A 19,704-nucleotide genomic window follows, 5' to 3' on the forward strand; every position below is an offset into this window, starting at 1 on the left:
AGTCATAGCAAATGGCACAATGGCAGTGGATCACGAGCACACAAACGCATTTAAATCCGTAAACAAAGCAGCACACGCCGCATTTTCAACAAGGTTTTATACGCGATATGAGAATATAAAGACTTAACCAGATACAGTGCGGTTAGAAGTAAAAAACACAATTAAATACAAAATTTGCAAGCTAGAGAAAAGGAGGCAAACATTTTAATTGCACTTAAGTTACTTACACTTGTGAAATGGAGGAAGAAACTGATCCATGAACTGTGCACTGTAAAGTTCCTGTCAAGCTCTGACAAAGTCCCCTGCATCAATAGTCTTTTCTGATCCTTCCTTTAACAAACAGCCGAAAACCCCCCAATTGTAAGCATATAGATCCCTGAAGCACTCGCCAGGAAAATGACGGGAACACAGCACAAGGCTGGGGCGATAATGCTGAGGTATTTTTGCAAAAATTAAGTTCAACCACTGACTCTTCACAGCCTCATCTTTGGGATTAGGAAAATAACACAAACTTTCCCTCACACTTCAGAGCACAGCTTCCTCGCAACATGATTCAACAGGGATCTGCTACAGTGTTTGTCTTCCTTGTTTTTCTACAGTGTTTGTGAGCAGGGGGGTTCAATTTTCTTAGGTCTGCGTGCCCAACAAATGGGCGAGGCTCGAGTTCCTTATCGACATCAAGCCGGCATGGCTAAAGACTCAATAATAGCAGCGATTTATTCAAACCACTATGAGTCGACTCTTTTATAGGTGAATCAATAGTTTTAAACATGGCACACCTTTAGATTTAAGCCTTAGCTGGATATTTCACTTCTCTTAGAGCTGTTACACTGCATGAAGGGTCATTTTCAAAAACCCATAATAGGGGCTCTTTAAGTTCATTTTCCCCTCAATGTACACCCTGCACCCCATGTTGACAGAAAAACAAAGAATTGTTGAACTTTTTGCTTAATAAAATAGAAAAACTGAAATATCACATGGTCCTAAGTATTCAGACGCTTTGCATAGTATTTATTAGAAGCATTCCGTCCATCCTCTGCCAGTCCTCTTTGCAGATCTTCTCCAGTTCTGTCAGGTCAAACATTGGTGGGCAGCTATTTTTAGGTCTCTCCAAAAATGCTCAATTGGGTTCAAGTCAGGGCTCTGGCTGGGCCATTCAAGAACAGTCACAGAATTGTTGTGAAGCCACTCCATCGTTATTTTAGCTGTGCAGTCTAGGTCCTGAGCACCGTGGAGAAGGTTTTCGTCCATGAAATCCCTGTACTTGGCCGCATTCATCTTTCCCTCAATTGCAACCATTCATCCTGTCCCTTCAGCTGAAAAACACCCCTTGTAAGGTCTCAGATAGACAGGTGTGTGGCCTTCCGAATCAAGTCCAATCAGAAAAATCAAACACAACTGGACTCAAATGAAGTTGTAGAACCATCTCTGAGATGATCAGAAGAAATGGACAGCACCCGAGTTAAATATATGAGAGTCACACCAAAGGGGCTAAATACTTAAAACCATGTGATATTTCAGTTTTTCTTTTTAATAAATCAGCAAAAATGTCAATCAATTTGGTCCTGTTTTTACATTAATGAGAAAAAATTTACTTAAATGATTTTAGGAAATGGCTGCAATATAACAGAGTGAAAAATACTTTCCGTGTCCGCTGTACATTCCCTATAGCAATTCTATGACTTTCCATCACTTTGTACATTTCCTGGGCCTAGAAATCCCACATTTAAAAGGTTGGGTTTCCATGAACAAAAAAACCATTGCCAGCAAAGGAAAGGGATGAACATGTATGGAAAAAAACAGGTTAGAAACAGAGGAGAGGCTTGTGACAGTGGCATAAACTTTGAATGACATGTGCGAATAACAAAGAGGATGAGCTGATAACTCGGGCTGATGACTCTTGATCATTTCGGCAGGATCAGTGTCTATCTAAAGCTCAGATGGGGCTAGACACTTATTACTTTTCCTCTTTTTGTGGCTGTTCAGCATGATCTGCCACCAGCTCCAAAGGCTGCCGGCATTTCAAAGAACATCAAAGCAGGAGTCACAATAGCACTTTTAAAGGAGCCCCAACCTCATATTACACTACTGTGACACGGCATTGGAAATTTATGAACGTGACGCTGAGACAAATGTCAAAACCCACACACATTTGGCTTTCATAAAGGAAAGTTGGAACGAAGAGAGGTGGGGAATTCGACTGAATTCTAATAATTTCAAAGAGCAAAGAAACGCAGCTGGAAACATTTTCCAGCAGCTGACAATTTTTGAAAGTTTCTACATTTGTGAACTGCTCTTACTGTTGAGAAAGAACAATTCCAAAGCAGCGGCTATACTTATTGAAATCAAAAATATACAGTTCAAGATTTCCAAATTTACAAGGCAGTCTCTTCAACCAAAAGTTCAACAACAGCTATTCAATACCATTTTTACTGTATGCTGGACAGTTAGGCCGTACTCACACTAGGTACAGTTGCCTCGAACCGGGCCAAAGCACGCTTGTCCCCCCTCCCATCTCGCCCGACGGCCCGCACTCACACCACAAATGGGCCTCGGCACGCTTATGTCATCGCTGCTGCGCTGTTCAGTGAGAAGCGCTCTCTCACTCAGCAGCACAGTGGAGATTTCTCTAGTTATATCATTTCAGTCGTTTGTTATGCAGTGACATGCAGTCAAATATTTCGCCACACAGTGCTTAGGAATGCTGTGACACGCAGTCAGATATTTCCCCGAACAGATCCGCCACTTTTGGCGCTCATAAACAATCATAAAGCCCTCGTGCTGCAGAAATGAGGAGGTCTGCTGAGGCTGCGCAGCTGTCATGCTGTGAGGAGTTCTCATCTTTAATAAACTACGGCAGTGTGCTTTCACTGAACAGTAAGAATGATTAATGAATCCATATGAAACAGACCCTTAAAAGTCACGTCTCGCGTTCAGTTTCGGGCTTTGGCGCGTTTTGCACTCACACACAAGAGTGCCGTGCCAAAGCCCAAGTGAACCGCGCTCAGGCACACCTCTTCCAACCGGGCCAGGGCCGGCCAAGTGAACCGTGCTTGAGCCCGATTCAGTGCACTCACACTTCTCAAACGATCCGGGAAACAGGCCTGGGCACAGTACGGATGGCATAGTGTGAGTAGGCCCTCTCTTTGAAAAGTAGTACATTAGAGTCAGGGGCACCACTAGAAGGGGGAAAATTAGGATGATTCTAGGGGCCCACGCTGTTTTGGAGGCCCCAGAGATATTATTAGGGACTCTTCAGAAACAAACCACCCCTCTCTTCACTTTCGTCCGCGATACCATCCCTACCTCCCATGCTTTACTTTCATCCGTGATCCCCATCTCTCCCCCATGCTTCGGTTGTTGCTAGATCGGATATGGTTGCGGCTGGAAGTTAAACAGAATTATTTGTATTATTTATTAAATTTCACATTTATTGTATTTTATTAACATCTACCCCTACCCCAACCCTAAACAGTAACGTAAAAACAGTAGTTGCACAGAGTATTGTTCATGCTATCTATTAAATTACCCAATAAATTGTATTTTTGTTTAATGCTTACCCCCACCCCAACCATGACAGTACTGTTAAAATATGAAATATTGTTATACAGTGTCATAAAAAATGCTGCTGTATTGATGTGCATATCGCACTTCCGGCCAGCTGTGCATCACCATCCTTACCCTCCCTGTGCTAGACTTTCACCCGCGGCATCATCCCCACTCCCCACAACATCTGCGTCTGCGGCGCTGCGTCCTCCGTCACTTTTGTCTGTGGCACCCCCCCTCTTCACTTTCATCCTCTACCCCATAAAATGATCTCATAGGCTCGTATCGGCCAGCGGCGCCCCTGATTACAGTCTTGCATTACATCTTTAAAAAGTAACTAAATATATTACTTAGTTACTTAATAAGTAAAGTAATGCAATAGATTACTTTCTCATTGGAGCTTGGCTTGCTTGTAATATCATTCATTAATTTATACTTCATTTTATTAGGGGTTGTCACAGTGAAATGAACTGCCAACTCTTCCGACATATGTTTTACGCAGTGGATGCCCTTAGAGCTGCAACCCAGTACTGGGAAACACCCATACACTCTCGCATTCATACACACTCATACACTATGGCCAATTTGGTTTATCCAATTCACCCATGGCGAATGTCTTTAGACTGTGGAGTATATCCGAGCCCCCAGAGGAAACCAACGCCACAACAAAGGGAGAACATGCAAACTCCACATAAAAATGCCAACTGGCCCAGCAGGGACTCGAACCAGCCACCTTCTTACTGCAAGGCTACAGTACTCACCACTGAGCCACCATGCCACCCTTGTATGGCTGGTCATGATGGCAAAATTGCAACCGCAATAATTATGTTCCATATTGAATGATAACAAAATATATTTCGATATTTCAAAGTTGTTTATGTTTACAGAATTAAGATTGACTTATTTTTTTTGACTGAAGCCACAAAAATTAGAGGGTCCATTAAATGGCATAACACATTTTCAGCTGATAAATTTTCGGTGGCCAAAAATTTGGTACATCTTTAATATCAACACACTTCTAGATTAGCATTGTTGCACATTTCTGCTGTGTGATTGGCTCTTGGATCAATATAGAGTGAAAAAGACCAGAGCTTTATCATTGTCATTGGGGCGGATTTAACCAATAAGCAAGGTAAGCGGCCACTTAGGGCCTCAGGAAATCTGAGGGCCCCCAATAAATATCTAGAAGTATTAATTTTACCTATAATCTATACGGCTATAACATTGTTTTCTACCAGTTTATTTGGTGAGAATTAAACAAGTCCAATTTTAACTTAAATATTATGCATTATATAATCAAATATAATATTATTATATTAATGTAATGTTAATAATAATATTACAAAATAAAATATCCATTATGGAGCAGTCCAGCAGTCACATTTATAAAGAAAAATATTTATTATTTTTAGTAGTAAATTCATTACAAGAAAACTTATTAAAAATGTAGAGATTGCATTAATTTAAAATGTTGAAAAGAAGATTAAGTGATATAAAAGACAGCAATATAAATGAACATTAAATCAAAGTAGAAAGGGTGCATTTCAGGGCTGGAATTGCCTGAAATGGCTGGAATTGCTCACGGCCCCAAAAATCACTAAATCTGCTCCTGATTGTTAATGACAAATTTTATTGCAATTCGATATAATGTTGTTAATATCGAGCAAGCCCTAAACACTTGGTTATAATAAAACAAAAACAAATTGACAAGTGTAAGACTTTTTATACAAAAATTGAAATGTTAAGTGAAGAAACCTCATGCTGAAGGAAATGTACAGTGAATTCACATCTCAAAACATAGACAATGTTTTTTGCATCTCTATGTTTTGCATAGAGAAAAGAATGAATGACAAAAAATTAAACTCTTCAATAACTATTATTTTGATTTTACATTTCATTTTTATTAATTTTAAGGGAATAAGCTGAATTTGGTTTTGTGCAGGTGAGATGAGCACATGTAACAGAGTGGGCCTCATCCCACTCTGGTGGGGAAAACTAGGTTTGGGGGGAGGAAACAAAATGATGGCTGAAATGATTTACAATTATTAGGCCCCCTACTTAACGGTGAGATTTTTTCAACACATTTCTAAACATAATAGTTTTAATAACTCATCTCTAATAACTTATTTATTTTATCTTTGCCATGATGACAGTAAATGATTTTTATTAGATATTTTTCAAAACACTTCTATTTAGCTCAAAGTGACATTTAAAGGATTAACTAGGTTAATTAAGTTAACTAGGCAGGTTAGGGTAATAAGGCAAGTTATTGTATGATTGTTTGTTCTGTAGACTACAGAAAAAAAAGCTAGCTTAAAGAGGCTAATAATTTTGACCTTAAAATTGGTTTTAAAAAATTTAAAACTGCTTTTATTTTAGCCGAAATAAGACTTTCTCTTTAGAAGAAAAAAAATTATCAGACATACTGTGAAAATTTCCTTGCTCTGTTAAACATAATTTGGGAAATATTTTAAAAAGGAGCGAAAAAAATTAAAGGGGGGCAAATACTTCTGACTTCATTTGTATTCTGTATACAAAAAAAAGGATTTCCAATATACATACAAGGGGGTTTGCTCGAGGTACCACTGTAACACTCTCGCTGATTTAGTTAACACGCAAATGTCTTGGGCTTTAGACGCTGCTTTTTTAGGCCAAACTCTCGCCTTTTTTGGGACCTACCACTCATAAGGTAAGTATCAGATATGTCAAAATTAATTTACACACAAACACTTAACACATAGTTAGAATTTAAACAATAACACTTTCCACAATCCCTTAAACAATTCCAATATTTAATTTGATTCAAGCACTTAATCGTTAAACACAAATATAACATTTAAGCTTGAACTACAGTACACAAAACAAATTTGCAATTCCTCGTGATTTCTCTCAACACTGGGACGGGATGCTGTTAAGCAATGTATATAAAAAGTTAAAGTAACTGGCATTACTTTTATGGAAAAATTAACTGATATGTTCTCTTGTAAGAAAAAAAAGTAATGCATTCCATTACATTAGTTACTTGAAAAAGCTATCTTTTTGTATAACCCACTTATTTTTTCCTGGTAAAGCATTACCCTAACACTGATACATTCAGTCACTTAAAACCTATTGTTTCCTATACTACGGATACTGAGTCTCAGGCAAAACACATCAACCATACAGTCCAGAAGAATTAATCACTACTTAAGACTGCTGGGCTGGTCCCAACACTCACACTTGTGATCCCAGCCAATTTGGAAAAACCCACAGTATGCGTGCAAGATAGACAGTTAGTACTACAGTGTTGTTCACACTTGAAATGTTAAACAGAACCAGGAATTTCTCTACTGCACACAAAGTTCTTCTACAAAGTGACACATTCCAGACTGATTTATTTATCTGCAATGTGTGCACCGCAACTAAGAACAGCAAAACTAGGTAGCCTGTTTGTGATTGTCATGGTCACATTTTGTGATATGGCTTGTTTTTGATTCAATTACATAATTTGGTCCATACATCAGTGGACTTATTCCCCCTGTTTGGTACACACCAGTATTCAGACAGCAACAATCACATTTTTATAAGTGAACAGCAGAGCAATTGCACCAATGTTTGTTTTAATAGAACCAAATCAGCAAGTGTGAATCCAAAATCTAAAACCACTTCACAATGATTTCTAAGGCCAAGCGCAGCCAATCGTTCATCATGTTCAAAAATGAATGTGCCCCTTAAATACAAGATGTCAAGGAAAACTGAAGAGCAAGTTTATAATTTAATAAATCGTGCTCTATAAACTTAATAAGATATCATATACTTTATGTAAAACTGTTCCACATATTGGAGCTGAGATGAGTTTAACTGCTTAAAAGCACTGTCATTCACAGAGACTACTTGACATGCATTTACAAATTACTTTAAAAATGCAATGTATTAAAAAATAATAAAACTTGCTAAAAGGTTACTTTTACAACACAATTCTGCATCTCATTCATTGGTTAATTAAATGTCCTACGAACGCACACTTGTGGCAAATACAGGAAATACATTTAACAGACAAGTGGTCAAGTCCACAAGTGTGGGTATTGTAACAGTCTCTGAGTGTAGTCTGATACAGGCAATGCATGCTCAGTATAAACATTAGCTCAATTCATTCACAACCATATTCAACCATGTTTCATGTTAACACGGGAGATAAATGTGTTTACTTTACAATTCTGGATTATGCGACAGTATAGTGCTTCAACCTCTAAACATTTAACCAACAAACACACAAACCTTGGTAAGCTGCATTATTCCTAGACTAGTTAGCCAAAACCTGTTCTGTCTAAATATGAATTAATCTCAGATGCCAAGCGACTGCTGAGGGCAGTAAATGCAACACAAACTGCATTTCTTTCCTTAAATCCACCAATTTCTACCTCAAAAGTACCAAAGGAGCAGCTTAGCGAAACGTCAATCGATCCTAACCAGAACTGCTAATTCTTTAACGATTCCCATCCCGGGTGAACAGCGTCAACTTGAATGAGCGTAGAAAGTCTAATTTAAGCGTCTTATATGCAAGATATTAGTCTTAAAGCATTGGGAAAGACGGTAAACCACCAAATGCCATGACACAGACACAAGAAAGCTTTAAGAATGACAGTTATCATCGGGCCTTTGCATTAATAATAACGGACATCACAAGCTTAATTTGACGCGCGTCTCCAAATTGAAAGCATCCCCACACTTGTCGAGCACAGCAAACAGGCTTACCTTTTTCTCCGGAAAACTGCGAAAGTGAAGCACTTCAGATTCCCATTTTACACTGACGCTCAGGCGAAAGCTTCGGGATGAGAGTATTGAAGAAGTGATGAACGGACAGTCGGCGGTGAACGAATAATCTCTCATACATGAACGAGGACATCAGCCGAGCGAGGTAAACCGCGTAGTTCAGCGCTCGCGGAATTCATCGTGTTGAAGTTGCACATCTGCCTCAATTCGTGATTAAGCATCAGCTGTAATCCCGCGAATTCTTCATTCACTCCAGGTGAAGTTTGCTGGACGGCATCGTGACCGAAAACAGTACGACACACCGAGGATCTCCAGAGCCCGTCAGAAACGCGGAGCTGTGTGATGCGAGTTGAAGACGCTCACATTTATGAGGCGAGCTGTAAAACGCAAGCTTTTGCTCTCGCTGCCTTGATGCTGAGATTTCCTAAGAAGTTACCTCAGGGATGCTTACAGTGTTTCTGTGGAAAACAATGGTCTTTATTGATTTTTAAAGAAGCAGTCTTTATGGGATTTGATTTAGTGAGAAGCAGACTATGTATATTCTTTACATAACAAACCCCAGCCTATTTAAATGATTGATAAGAACCTGTTCAATGACAATAACAGAAACGTATTTTCAACTATTCCCAGCAAGAATTTTCTTTTTAAAAGATGTCTAATAGACGTCTAAACAGTCGTCTTGGCTAAGAATAAACCAAAACTTGTCATGAAAAAAACAGAAATTAATAACTACACATTTAAAATCTGTCTATTTAACTAGTCTCCTTTTGGGCTATTCTTAGATGTCTATTAGATTATCACTGGCAGCATAAATTTAGCTTTGCTTTAGTTAAGCTATCTACGTTTAGATGTTTATTAGTATTTTTTTTTAAAGTCTAAGAGATGTCTAATAGATATCTAAACAAATATGGCTTGGCTAAAGCAAGGCTAAATTTGAGCTGACAGTGAACATCTAATCGACATTGAAGAAAAGTAAAAAATAAAAAAAAATTTGAAAAAAAAAATTTTTTTGAAAAAAAAAAAAGTTGTACCACTACATATGCAACGTCTGTCTACTCTGTATTCCATGACTAGTCTAGTTTTGATTTATTCTAAGATATCTATTAGATTTTCACTGGCAGGCCAAGTTAAGCCTTGTTTTAGCCAAGCTGTCTACATTTAGGTGTCCATTAGACGTCTAATAAACACAACATTGTTTGCTGGGTTCAGGTCATAATCAAATACACTTTTTTTAACAACATTTATCAGTACAATCAGGCTTTAAATATTAAAAACTATACATGGGTCAAATATACACAGGCTCAATAGGTTATTTAATAGTAGGCAAATCCAGTAGGTCCTTCAGTTAAAGCAGGAGTGTCCAAACTCGGTCCTGGAGGGCCGGTGTCCTCAACAATTTAGCTCGCAACCCTAATCAAACACACCTGAACCAGCTAATCAGGCTCTTGCTAGCACACAGGTCTCAAACTTGATTCCTGGAGGGCTGCAGGGGCACAGTTTTGCTCCAACCCTATTCAAAGACAACTGATCCAACTAATCAAGGCGTTCAAGACTACTAGACACTATTAAACAGGTGTGAGTAGGAGCTAAACCAAGCTGCAGCCCTTCAGGAATTGAGTTCGAGATCATTGTACTAGAACAGGGGTGGTCAACCCTGTTCCTGGAGAGCCACCTTCCTGCAGATTTTAGTTGCAACCCATATCAAACACGCCTGTAATTATCACATGGTGTTCAGGTCCTCATTAATTGGTTCAGGTGTGTTTGATATGGGTAGCAACTGAAATCTGCAGGAAGGTGGCTCTCCAGGAACAGGGTTGGCCACCCCTGTACTAGAAGCTTATCCTAGAAACTTCCTGGCAGGTGTGTTGAAGCAAGTTGGAGCTAAACTATGCAAGAGACCGGCCCTCCAGGACTGAGTTTGGACATGAGTTAAAGGGATAGTTCACCCAAAATTGAAAATTGTCACTGTTTATTTGCCCCAAACCTGTTTGATTTACTTTCTTTTGTTGAACACAAGATATTTTAAAGAAAGCTGGAAACTTGTAAACATTGACGTACATAGCATGTTTTTCCTACTATGGAAGTCAATGGCTACAGTTTTTCAGCTTTCTTCAAAAGATCTTCTTTAGAGTTTAACAGAAACTACTTGAAGGAGAATAAATGGAGTAAATGTTCATTTTTGGGTGAACTATCCCTTTAAAACACATCAGCTAATGGCTGAAACACTACTGGAACTCACACTGGAACAAAGGATTTATTATTAACAGCGAAACAAATGTAGAGCCTTATTGTTTAAATGAATAATATACAAGCTGTCAATCTTAGACATGAAAATATCACAATGTTTAAGTTCTGTTTTCTCTGCACAAAAGAAAGAAAGCAAAAAGGCTACATATACACAAGACTGGAAAGCAACACAACGGCTTGTAATGTACAGTTCGTATTTACAGGTTTGTCAGTGACAATTCTGACTCAAGGGCTGCCTGTCATCTTGACTACTCGATGACGGACCGTGGCCAGTGTTGGTCCGAATAAAGTTGTTGAGTCCATCAAAGCCCTGATTAAAGAGAAACTCCATGTACCAGTTCCAGTACTTCCCGGTCTGCAAAGATGAAAAGAACAGTTACTTCAGCCTGGGGTACAGTAATCAGTTCATGATTAAATCAAATCAAGCTCCCGTGTTGATTAGAAATAATACACACACCAGACACTCATCGAAGACGTTTTAATAAAAGCAGATGATATAACGATAGTACCTTTATGGAACCGAGATCCACATCCTTCCGCTCCGGCCAACACTGATAAAGACAACATAAATATTCATCATTCTCCCCCTTCTGCTTTAAATCTCTGTAGTACACACTGCTGAATGTTGCAGTCGGACCAAAAAAAGGTACTTGTATTATTAAAGATGATGAAAATTCCAGTCTCACACAGCTTCCATGAATAATAAAATGTGATTCTGTATTAATGGATCCTCTATAAAAGATGCATTAATACCACATTTATCTCCTTGTCCAATCCTAAAGTTATTAGTGAAAAATGGAGGCTCTGCTGTCCCCAGTAGTGACACAAGGCTTTGCACTTGATGTAATATAATCATCTAATTAGCTTGTGCAGCCGAGTCTTACTCCTTCGCTTCAAACGCTATGACAAGTCAAGCATCGCTGTGCCATTACCGGCTCTTGTGCTTTTAAATGTCACCATGCGAGAATATCTCACTCACCCGCTGATGAAACTCGATGGCGTAGCTGAAAAGCGCCGGATGGTGGATGATGTCGAAACAGCACCAGGGTTCTGCTATTTTGCACAGAGCGATCAGATCCTTGTTGATTTCCAGGTCTGAACCAGGGATGCACCACTGGGAATTCCACATGGAGTTCACCATGGTTTGAAGGTTCCGGTTAAACTCCTTGTATGCGTTTCTGCTAATGTGGAACGTTTGCTGCAATACAGGAGGATATACTTAAGATTTGAAGTGGATCAAAAAAGTTTTCAAAATTGTCCTAAAGCAAGAATGAAGGTGTAATTGTTTAAGAAAAACTGACAATGTTTTGATCCATATAAACTGTGTTTAATATTAAAGTTACAAAAAATTTAATTGTTCTGAAACTGACTTACACTCACTGGCCACTTTATTAGATATACCTTACAAGTACTGGGTTGGACCCCTTTTTCCTTCAGAACTGCCTTAATCCTTTGTGGCATAGATTCAACAAGGTATAATATTCCTCAGAGATTTTGGTCCATATTGACATGATAGCATCACGCAGTTGCTGCATATTTGTCGGCTGTTCGTCCATAATGGAAATCTTCCCAAAGGTGCTCTATTGGAATGAGATCTGGTGACTGTGGAGGCCATTTGAGTACAGTGAATTCGTCATGTTCAAGAAACCAGTCACGCTCCTTAACACGCAATTTATGACATGGCGCGATATCCTGCTGGAAGTAGCAGAAGATGGGTACACTGTGGTCATAAAGGGATGGACATGGTCAGCAACAATACTCAGATAGACTGCGGCATTGACACAATGCTCAATTGGTACTACTAGGCCCAAAGTGTGCCAAGAAAATATCCCCTACACCATAACACCACCACCAGCCTGAACCCTTGATACAAGGCAGGATGGATCCATGCTTTCATGTTGTTGACTCCAAATTCTGACCATACCATCCGAATATCGCAGCAAAAATCGAGACTCATCAGACTTCTTAGCTGACAGCAGTGACACCCGGTGTGGTCTTCTGCTGCCGTAGCCAAGGTACGACGTGTTGTGCATTCAGAGATGCTTTTCTGCATACCTCTTGAGTGTGAAAATCCCAATAGATCAGCAGTTTCTAAAATACTCAGACCAGCCCGTCTGGCACTAACAACCATGCCACATTTAAAGTCACTTAAATCACCTTTGTCCCTCATTCTGATGCTTGGTTTGAACTGCAGCAGATCGTCTTGACCATGTCTACATGCCTAAATGCATAGACATAATGCCATGTGATTGGCATTTGTGTTAACAAGCAGTTGGTCGGGTGTACCTAATAAAGTGGCAAGTGAGTGTAGTTCAGGGCATAGTTCACCAAAAATGAAAGTGTACTCTCCAATAACTCAACCTCAAGTGCTTCACAATTTAGTTTTTCCTGTTGAACAAACCATTTTATGGAAACCAGTAGCCACAAACAACCATAGTAGGAAAAAATACTATGAAAGTGATTGGTTAACAATTTCAACATTCTTTAAAATACCAATTACAATAAAGAAATTTAATCAATCATTAAATGTCATGTCATCAAAAATCATGTCATCAATCATTATTTTGTGTGGATGCCTATTGAAAGACGTCTATTGACAATTAGATGTTCCGTAAATCTTTCTAATTTTACTTTTGTGCCTGAAGCAATTCAGTTACATAATAACTGAATAAACAATTTATTTATTGCTGCAGTTAAATAAAAACTGAAGCAAATATAATAAAAAAATAATGATTAAAAAATATTAATAATAGACCATAATTTGCATCAGTTTTTGTTTGTGTACCTGATGCCAAGTGTTGGTATTCATTGTTTTAAGTGTGTCATTTGTTACATGTGAAGCACCATACCATATAAAAAGTGACAGTAGAGGAGTAGAGAGAAGAAGTTTAGAGTAAAAGTAGAGCTAGAGGTAAAGCCACAATAACTGATATTAAATTACAAATATTCATTACTTTCAATGTATTTGAGAAAACTAATATTACAAGAATCAAGGCATTCTTGTGATGCACAATGTAGAGCAATTACACATCATTTCAAGATGAAGAGATGCTCCTGGGTTTTCTAACTGATCCTTGGTTTAAATAATGTGCTCAGCCACCAAATCAGACGCAGCTGTTTTAATGCAACATTTCCTGTTGTGAATTATGATTCTGCTTGGTTCATTGGTCTGTTGGATTGGACTGCCATCTCACCTCAACCAAAATGAGTTTTTCCAATTGGGCCAAGACTGCATTGTTCTTGTTTTTATTGCAGATCAGTGAACGATTGCCTTGGCCATTTAGGTATAAAATGAACCAAACCAAAGTAAAAAAAAAAAAAGTGCACTAAGTTTTAAAGCAAACACTCCAGATGAGCCAGGTGTGATTCCACAAATTCCACAAAGTGTTTAAGAGCAAAAAAAAAAAAAGACATCTGGTGCGATTAAAGGGATCTAATGATTTTGCAAGTGAGACGAGAACTACCTTGTGAGTGAATAAAAAGCGTCATTTATGTATTTGAAATGAAACAGCTGAGATCCAATTACTTGGCCATTTCATTCACTGCAATGCCAGTGCTGTGCTCATATTTTGAAAATCCTTTGTCCCACTTGGATTCAATCAAGAAGGCTCCATTCTTCTTCATCCCCAGCAGCTAAGGTGAATTTACCGCAACAGCCTCCGTGAGCTTCATTGTAAATTCTTAAAAGCTTGAAGATCTTTCTAATTTACCCATTATCAGAAAATTATTCAGACACAAAAAGCCACAAGCATACACACACAGCTGGCTTTCGTGACTTTGCTGTGTACGTTTTATGACACTGTGTCCTCATTACCTCTCTCTGCTGCTTTTGTTGCTTCGCCAAGGTCAGATTCATCCGGTACCTGAGAAAATGATACAACAAGATTTTATTACTAATGTTAAACATGTTATTTTGCTGATTTTATTAAAGATACTTTCTACAAATATCTTTAGGTCAGAAATGCACTTAAATCTGGGGTCTGTGAATGAATACCTACAGTACTCAGCATATATTAGTACACTCCCACAAATCTCTAATTTAAAAATTGATATGTTCTATAGGATGCTTTACAATATTATATTTGTGCATATACATTAGTTTAGTCAGTACTGAAGCCAAATCTGGAGCTAATCTGACAAAATAACTTACGATGGTTCAAAAATTAGTAGCCCAAATTTATATGTTAGGGAAAAATATTATACAAAATTTTCAACAATAGCAAAAATTAAAAGAAACAAAAAATATATACAATTTTGCTGAAATGGTGTAGGTTGTAATATTTTTTTTTTTGCAATATTTTGCATGAATTCAAATGTGTTATCTTTCCATTTCTAGAAATGTTCTGTGACTAAATTATTATTTTAATAAATATATCTGTTTAATAAATCTGTTTTGTTCAAATCCATCAATATACATCACCCATTTTCACTGAGAAATGGAGAAAAATATTCTTTTTCAATATGGGGTGTACTCATATATGCTGAATACTGTATATAAAGCTAATATTCTTTAAAACTCTTTCATATATTATTATTACAAGTCATTTTCAAATAACTATTAAGAAACAAAGTTGCTGAAACACTTTGCAATCACAGGAATACATTACACTTTAAAATGTATTAAAACAAAAAAAAAACAGCCTAAAATGTAATATTTCACATACACTTAATAAATTATTGTACATAAATAAATTACTTTTTCCGCTAAGCTGTTTTTTTAAATTGAATAAACAGCCAGTTTGAGCAAAAGCGACTTATCTTATAGACTTATATTTAAAGTCAGAAGAGAACATTTAAGGGAATCAGTATGAGGGATTAACATTCCAGTTTGCCAATGACCTCTCCTTAATTTGGCTTATCCCTCAGCATGTTTTATTCAATGAAAGTAATGCAAATAGACCAAAAATATAGCAAGCAAATTGGACACAAAAAACAAAGTCGGTTCCTAGCACATAATCATATGAGCTCAGATGAATTGGAATTTACAGCTTTTTCTTCTTTCAAAGTAGGGAAAGCAGAAGCTTCATATAATCTTTCAATATCTCAACATTTTTTAATTCTGCCTGAAATCAAAATTTACAGTGCTTATTTTGCTAGCACACATTGTAAATCATTAGCTCTCTGCAACTCTCACATGGTCAACAACTGAAGCGAAGCAGGGTGGCACCTGGATGGGAAACCACATGGGAAAGCTAGGTTGTTGCCGGAAGTGGTGTTAGGGAGACCAGCAGGGGGTCCATAAGCCGCAGTATATTGATTGGGACTCTATATTGCACAGTGAGCGCCTCCTTTTGGATGAGATGATAAATCGAGGTCCTGACTCTCTGTGGTCATTGAAAATCCTGTGATTCTGGCCAAATTGGCCCACTGGTCTATGTCCATCATGGCCTTCTAACCATCCCCATATCATAACTAGCTTCATCACTCTGTCTCCTCTCCAGAGGCTGCCGTCGTGTCATCCAGGTGGATGCTGCACACTGGTGGTGGATTAGGAGATTCCCCCAATGTGTAAAGAGCTTTGAGTGTCCAGAAAAGATATACAGTATATAAATGTAAAGAATTATAATTTAAGTCAACAATTAATCTGTGCAAGTTAATCCACTGAAAAAAATGGCTGTTTTGGTAATCTTCAAAAGTCTGACCAGGGCTCGAAATTGCGACCATTTTGGTCGCATATGCGCCCGAAAATTAATCGATGCGACCTCATAATATATTTGGGCGCATTAGTGCGACCTGTTTTGATTTTTTTTTTAAACGTGCTGAATCGCTCTTCCCTGCCGCTATATTGGTTCATATTAGCTGTCAATCACTCAAGGCTTTCCACTGTTCGATGATGACAGGGAGGGAGCTTTTATGTCCACGGGAATTGCCAACGGCTAAAGTGTGAAAACTTAAAGCACACAGGTTTGCAAAGTGCAAACCCCAACTAAAGTTGAGGCGCAGATGAGAGCGATCATGACACGTGATGAATATTGATCCGCCAGCTGAGATCAATCGAGTACGTGCTTTTCGGAGAAGGTGGCCGAATCTCGATGCGTTGCATTCACTGCGTGTTCAGCGCAATTGTCCGCTAAAAGTCAAATCTAATACTGTATCATCGCCAAAGAAGCTCGCCTTTACTAAGTTTACACTGAAACTGCGTCTCATAACAAACTGCGGTATTGCGCCGGTGCTTAACCTGCTCATAAATGGGGTCGGCTGACTCGCCTGCTTTTCCACAAACACAGAAAAATGAAAATCAGCTCAGACGGAACATTTAAATTAACACAAACTGAAACCAAAACTTTTAAAGAGTGATAGAAGTGAGACTTTACTTACTTTCTTTTGCCTATTCTTTCTTGAGGTGTATATATTTTTTATTTAGTTACTGATGACTGTTTTGCAGCTTTCAGCCTTGAATTTAATATTTTATTATAATCTTTTGTTTGTTTTGCAACAGAAATATTATTTATTAAACTGACATGCATATATATGCTGTTTAGTAGTACAAAATAAATATTTCTTACTGCAATGCTTCATTTTTGTTTGATGCAAACTATACATTTATTTTTCATAAAGTAACAGACTTTTTATAGCAGATAACTTACATTCAAGCACATTCAAGGCAGCATGATGATGAGAAATGTAATTTATTGTTACTATTATTGTCATTTTCATCATCATTAATATTCTAGAATTATTAGACATACACATTTTGGAAATATTGCACACAAATATCAATGTAATCTCAGCATTAGTTATAGTTGTTTCTGGTTTTTGTTAGTCCTAATTGATGTTGTTTTAAAATACAATAAGTCCCTTAAAATACAATTTGCAGCGGTGCTCAATCATTTTTGGTGGGTGCTCCTAAATTTTTTCTGGTGCTCCTAAATTTTTTAAGTTGGGAGCACCGGTGCTACCAAGTATAAAAGTTAATTTCGAGCCCTGCTGACCACTTTCTTCCACAATTATTTCCATGTTCCATACCATTCTTAACCATATCCCCCTTACCATTAGTTTGCTATAAGGGAATGATATGCAAAACGAAAGCCCCGACCCCTACTTGATATTCCATTTCAGTTGAAAGCACATCCACATACTAAAATAAAAGTCTCAGCAACTTCTTTTTCACATGAAATTTAACTCCACCATGAATATTGTATGAAAGTAAATAAATACTTTTAAATTTTGTGAATGAACAGTCCATGCTGTCTTAACAGCAGAACTGAAACACTTGTGTGTTGAAGCAGATGAAAGCATCTTCATACTTGATTTGATCTACTGCTTGCAGGCATCATGCCATGGCAGTGTAATGCATTTGAAGGCTCAGGCGATTGCCCTTAGCTTAGCCAGCAGCACACAGGTGTCCCCTCACCCGGCTCACTCACCCAAAAAGCACAACAAACTGTTCCACAAGATGCCCTTAATCTAACATGGCCACGCTAACATCTCAAGCAGAAAATCTCCAGGACTCAAAGTGATAAAACACCCCATAAAGACTATTATAGCTCACAAACAGTACCTGTACATGATGTAGCCGAGACGATCCAGGCTGATCGAGTCTATGGCAAACAGAGCTGGGTAGAAAACCCCAGCAGGAGGCATGATGATCAGAGGCAAACTGTACTTGAGAAACATATCACACACCTAGACAGAACGAGAGAGCAATGTCTGTATTAGCACAAAGACAACAGAACTGACAGTGCAGTTTTCTTTTCCTGCTAAATATATTATAATTTCACAAGATGACTATTTGGAAAGAATTTATAAATTCACAATCAGTGGGATGATTTTGTAAGGAAGTGCATCATCATAAAATATACAAAATTATAGAAAAATTGACTAAATTAAATGAATTAAAGCACAGATGAAAACAATAGATCAAAGATTGAAATGAAATAAATGGTTCTTTATCATTTTTGGTTGAGTCCAGCAGTACTGAGGTACAGAAAGTCAATAAGCACATGCAAAATAACACTGTATAGTCTTTACTGTAATGCTGCACAATATTGAAAAACCCTGACATTGCGATATTTTGTTTTTCTGCAATATATATTGCCATATGCATACAATTTCACTAGATGGCCTATTTATAGCTTGATTTGGAAATTACAAATGAATTAGGATTAATTGCAATTAGGGCTGCACGATATTAAAAAAAATCTGACATTGCAATATGTTTTTCTCTGCGATACATGTTGCAATATCGTGCTTTATTTTAAGGTTCAATTCTCACTTTTGGCAATCAATTTAGACTTTTGCTTAATATTATTAAGGTAGTTTAGGTATTGAGTAGGATTGGGGATGTAGAATAAGATCATACAGAATATGCAAGTAATAATAAGCAGCCAATATCTCAACAACATGCATGCTAATAAGTATCTAGTTAATAGTGGGAAATTGTCCTTAAAGTGTGGCTAATTTTTATTGATTAGGATGATTCTGTAGGGGAAAGAATCATGCATAACATGTAATAAACAATCTACAAGTGTAGATAAATGCAACAAAGCAAAGATGAAAGTAAAATAAACAGTGCATTCATTATGGTTTTGTATGTGTAAATGTAAAAGTTACACGGCAAAGTCAACTCAACACTGCATATCTATGCGATGTCTATTGCGGATGCACACATTATATTATGCTAGAGCGATATATTGTCCAGCCCTAATTGCAATGATTCTGTAGGGGAGTGAATAAAGCATAAAATGCAATAAATAAAGTAATAAAGAGCAAAGGTAAAAGGGAAATAAACAGTGTTTGAAAGTGTAATGCTGGGTTCACACCAAATGAGGAATTAAGTATTTGCGGGTGTAGATTACATGCAAGGTCAATGCTAACACATGAATATAAGTGGAATTATAATAGCACAGTGTGAATGACACGGTGTGTTTGCCTCAAATGCACAATCCACAGTCCAGGTTAAAAAAAAAATTGAACTCCATCGAAAAATTTGCATGCAGGGAAAACATCCCACAAGTAAATTAGAGCGATTGGTGGTCCGAGTTTAAATAATCAATGTCAAATCAAATTGCAAAGGTATAACATCCTTCATTTTATTACATTTAAACTCGGCAACTCAATTGTCTTATGTGCTCTGAACTGTGGAGCTGCTCAACTATAATTTAGATGTGTGCTGCACAATACTGTATATCGTTTTGCCATCGATATCGCAATGTGTGA

General features: G+C 37.7%; 2 protein-coding genes across 8 annotated transcripts in view; both read right to left on the bottom strand.

The window, feature by feature from the left end:
• drp2 (dystrophin related protein 2) overlaps nt 1–8,667 on the bottom strand; it is a 336,153-nt gene extending 327,486 nt beyond the window's left edge. For all 5 annotated transcript variants that reach the window (XR_012389521.1, XM_073921452.1, XM_073921450.1 and 2 more), the window contains exon 1: nt 8,281–8,667. Coding sequence is in view for 2 of the 5 variants with exons in the window: in XM_068213215.2 (XP_068069316.2) it covers nt 8,281–8,415 (135 nt within the window). In the remaining 3 variants the exon portion in view is untranslated. The remainder of the gene's footprint in view (nt 1–8,280) is intronic.
• An 86-nt stretch (nt 8,668–8,753) lies between these two features.
• cenpi (centromere protein I) overlaps nt 8,754–19,704 on the bottom strand; it is a 30,475-nt gene continuing 19,524 nt past the window's right edge. Inside the window, exons 16-21 of one of the 3 annotated variants that reach the window (XR_012389526.1) lie at nt 18,047–18,171; nt 14,360–14,408; nt 11,525–11,743; nt 11,055–11,096; nt 10,223–10,900; nt 8,754–9,670 (exon numbers count right to left, since the gene is read on the bottom strand). Coding sequence is in view for 1 of the 3 variants with exons in the window: in NM_001386250.1 (NP_001373179.1) it covers nt 10,754–10,900; nt 11,055–11,096; nt 11,525–11,743; nt 14,360–14,408; nt 18,047–18,171 (582 nt within the window). In the remaining 2 variants the exon portion in view is untranslated. 3 annotated transcript variants of the gene reach the window in all.

Source organism: Danio rerio, chromosome 14 (genome assembly GCF_049306965.1).
Source record: "Danio rerio strain Tuebingen ecotype United States chromosome 14, GRCz12tu, whole genome shotgun sequence".
Lineage (NCBI taxonomy): Eukaryota > Metazoa > Chordata > Actinopteri > Cypriniformes > Danionidae > Danio > Danio rerio.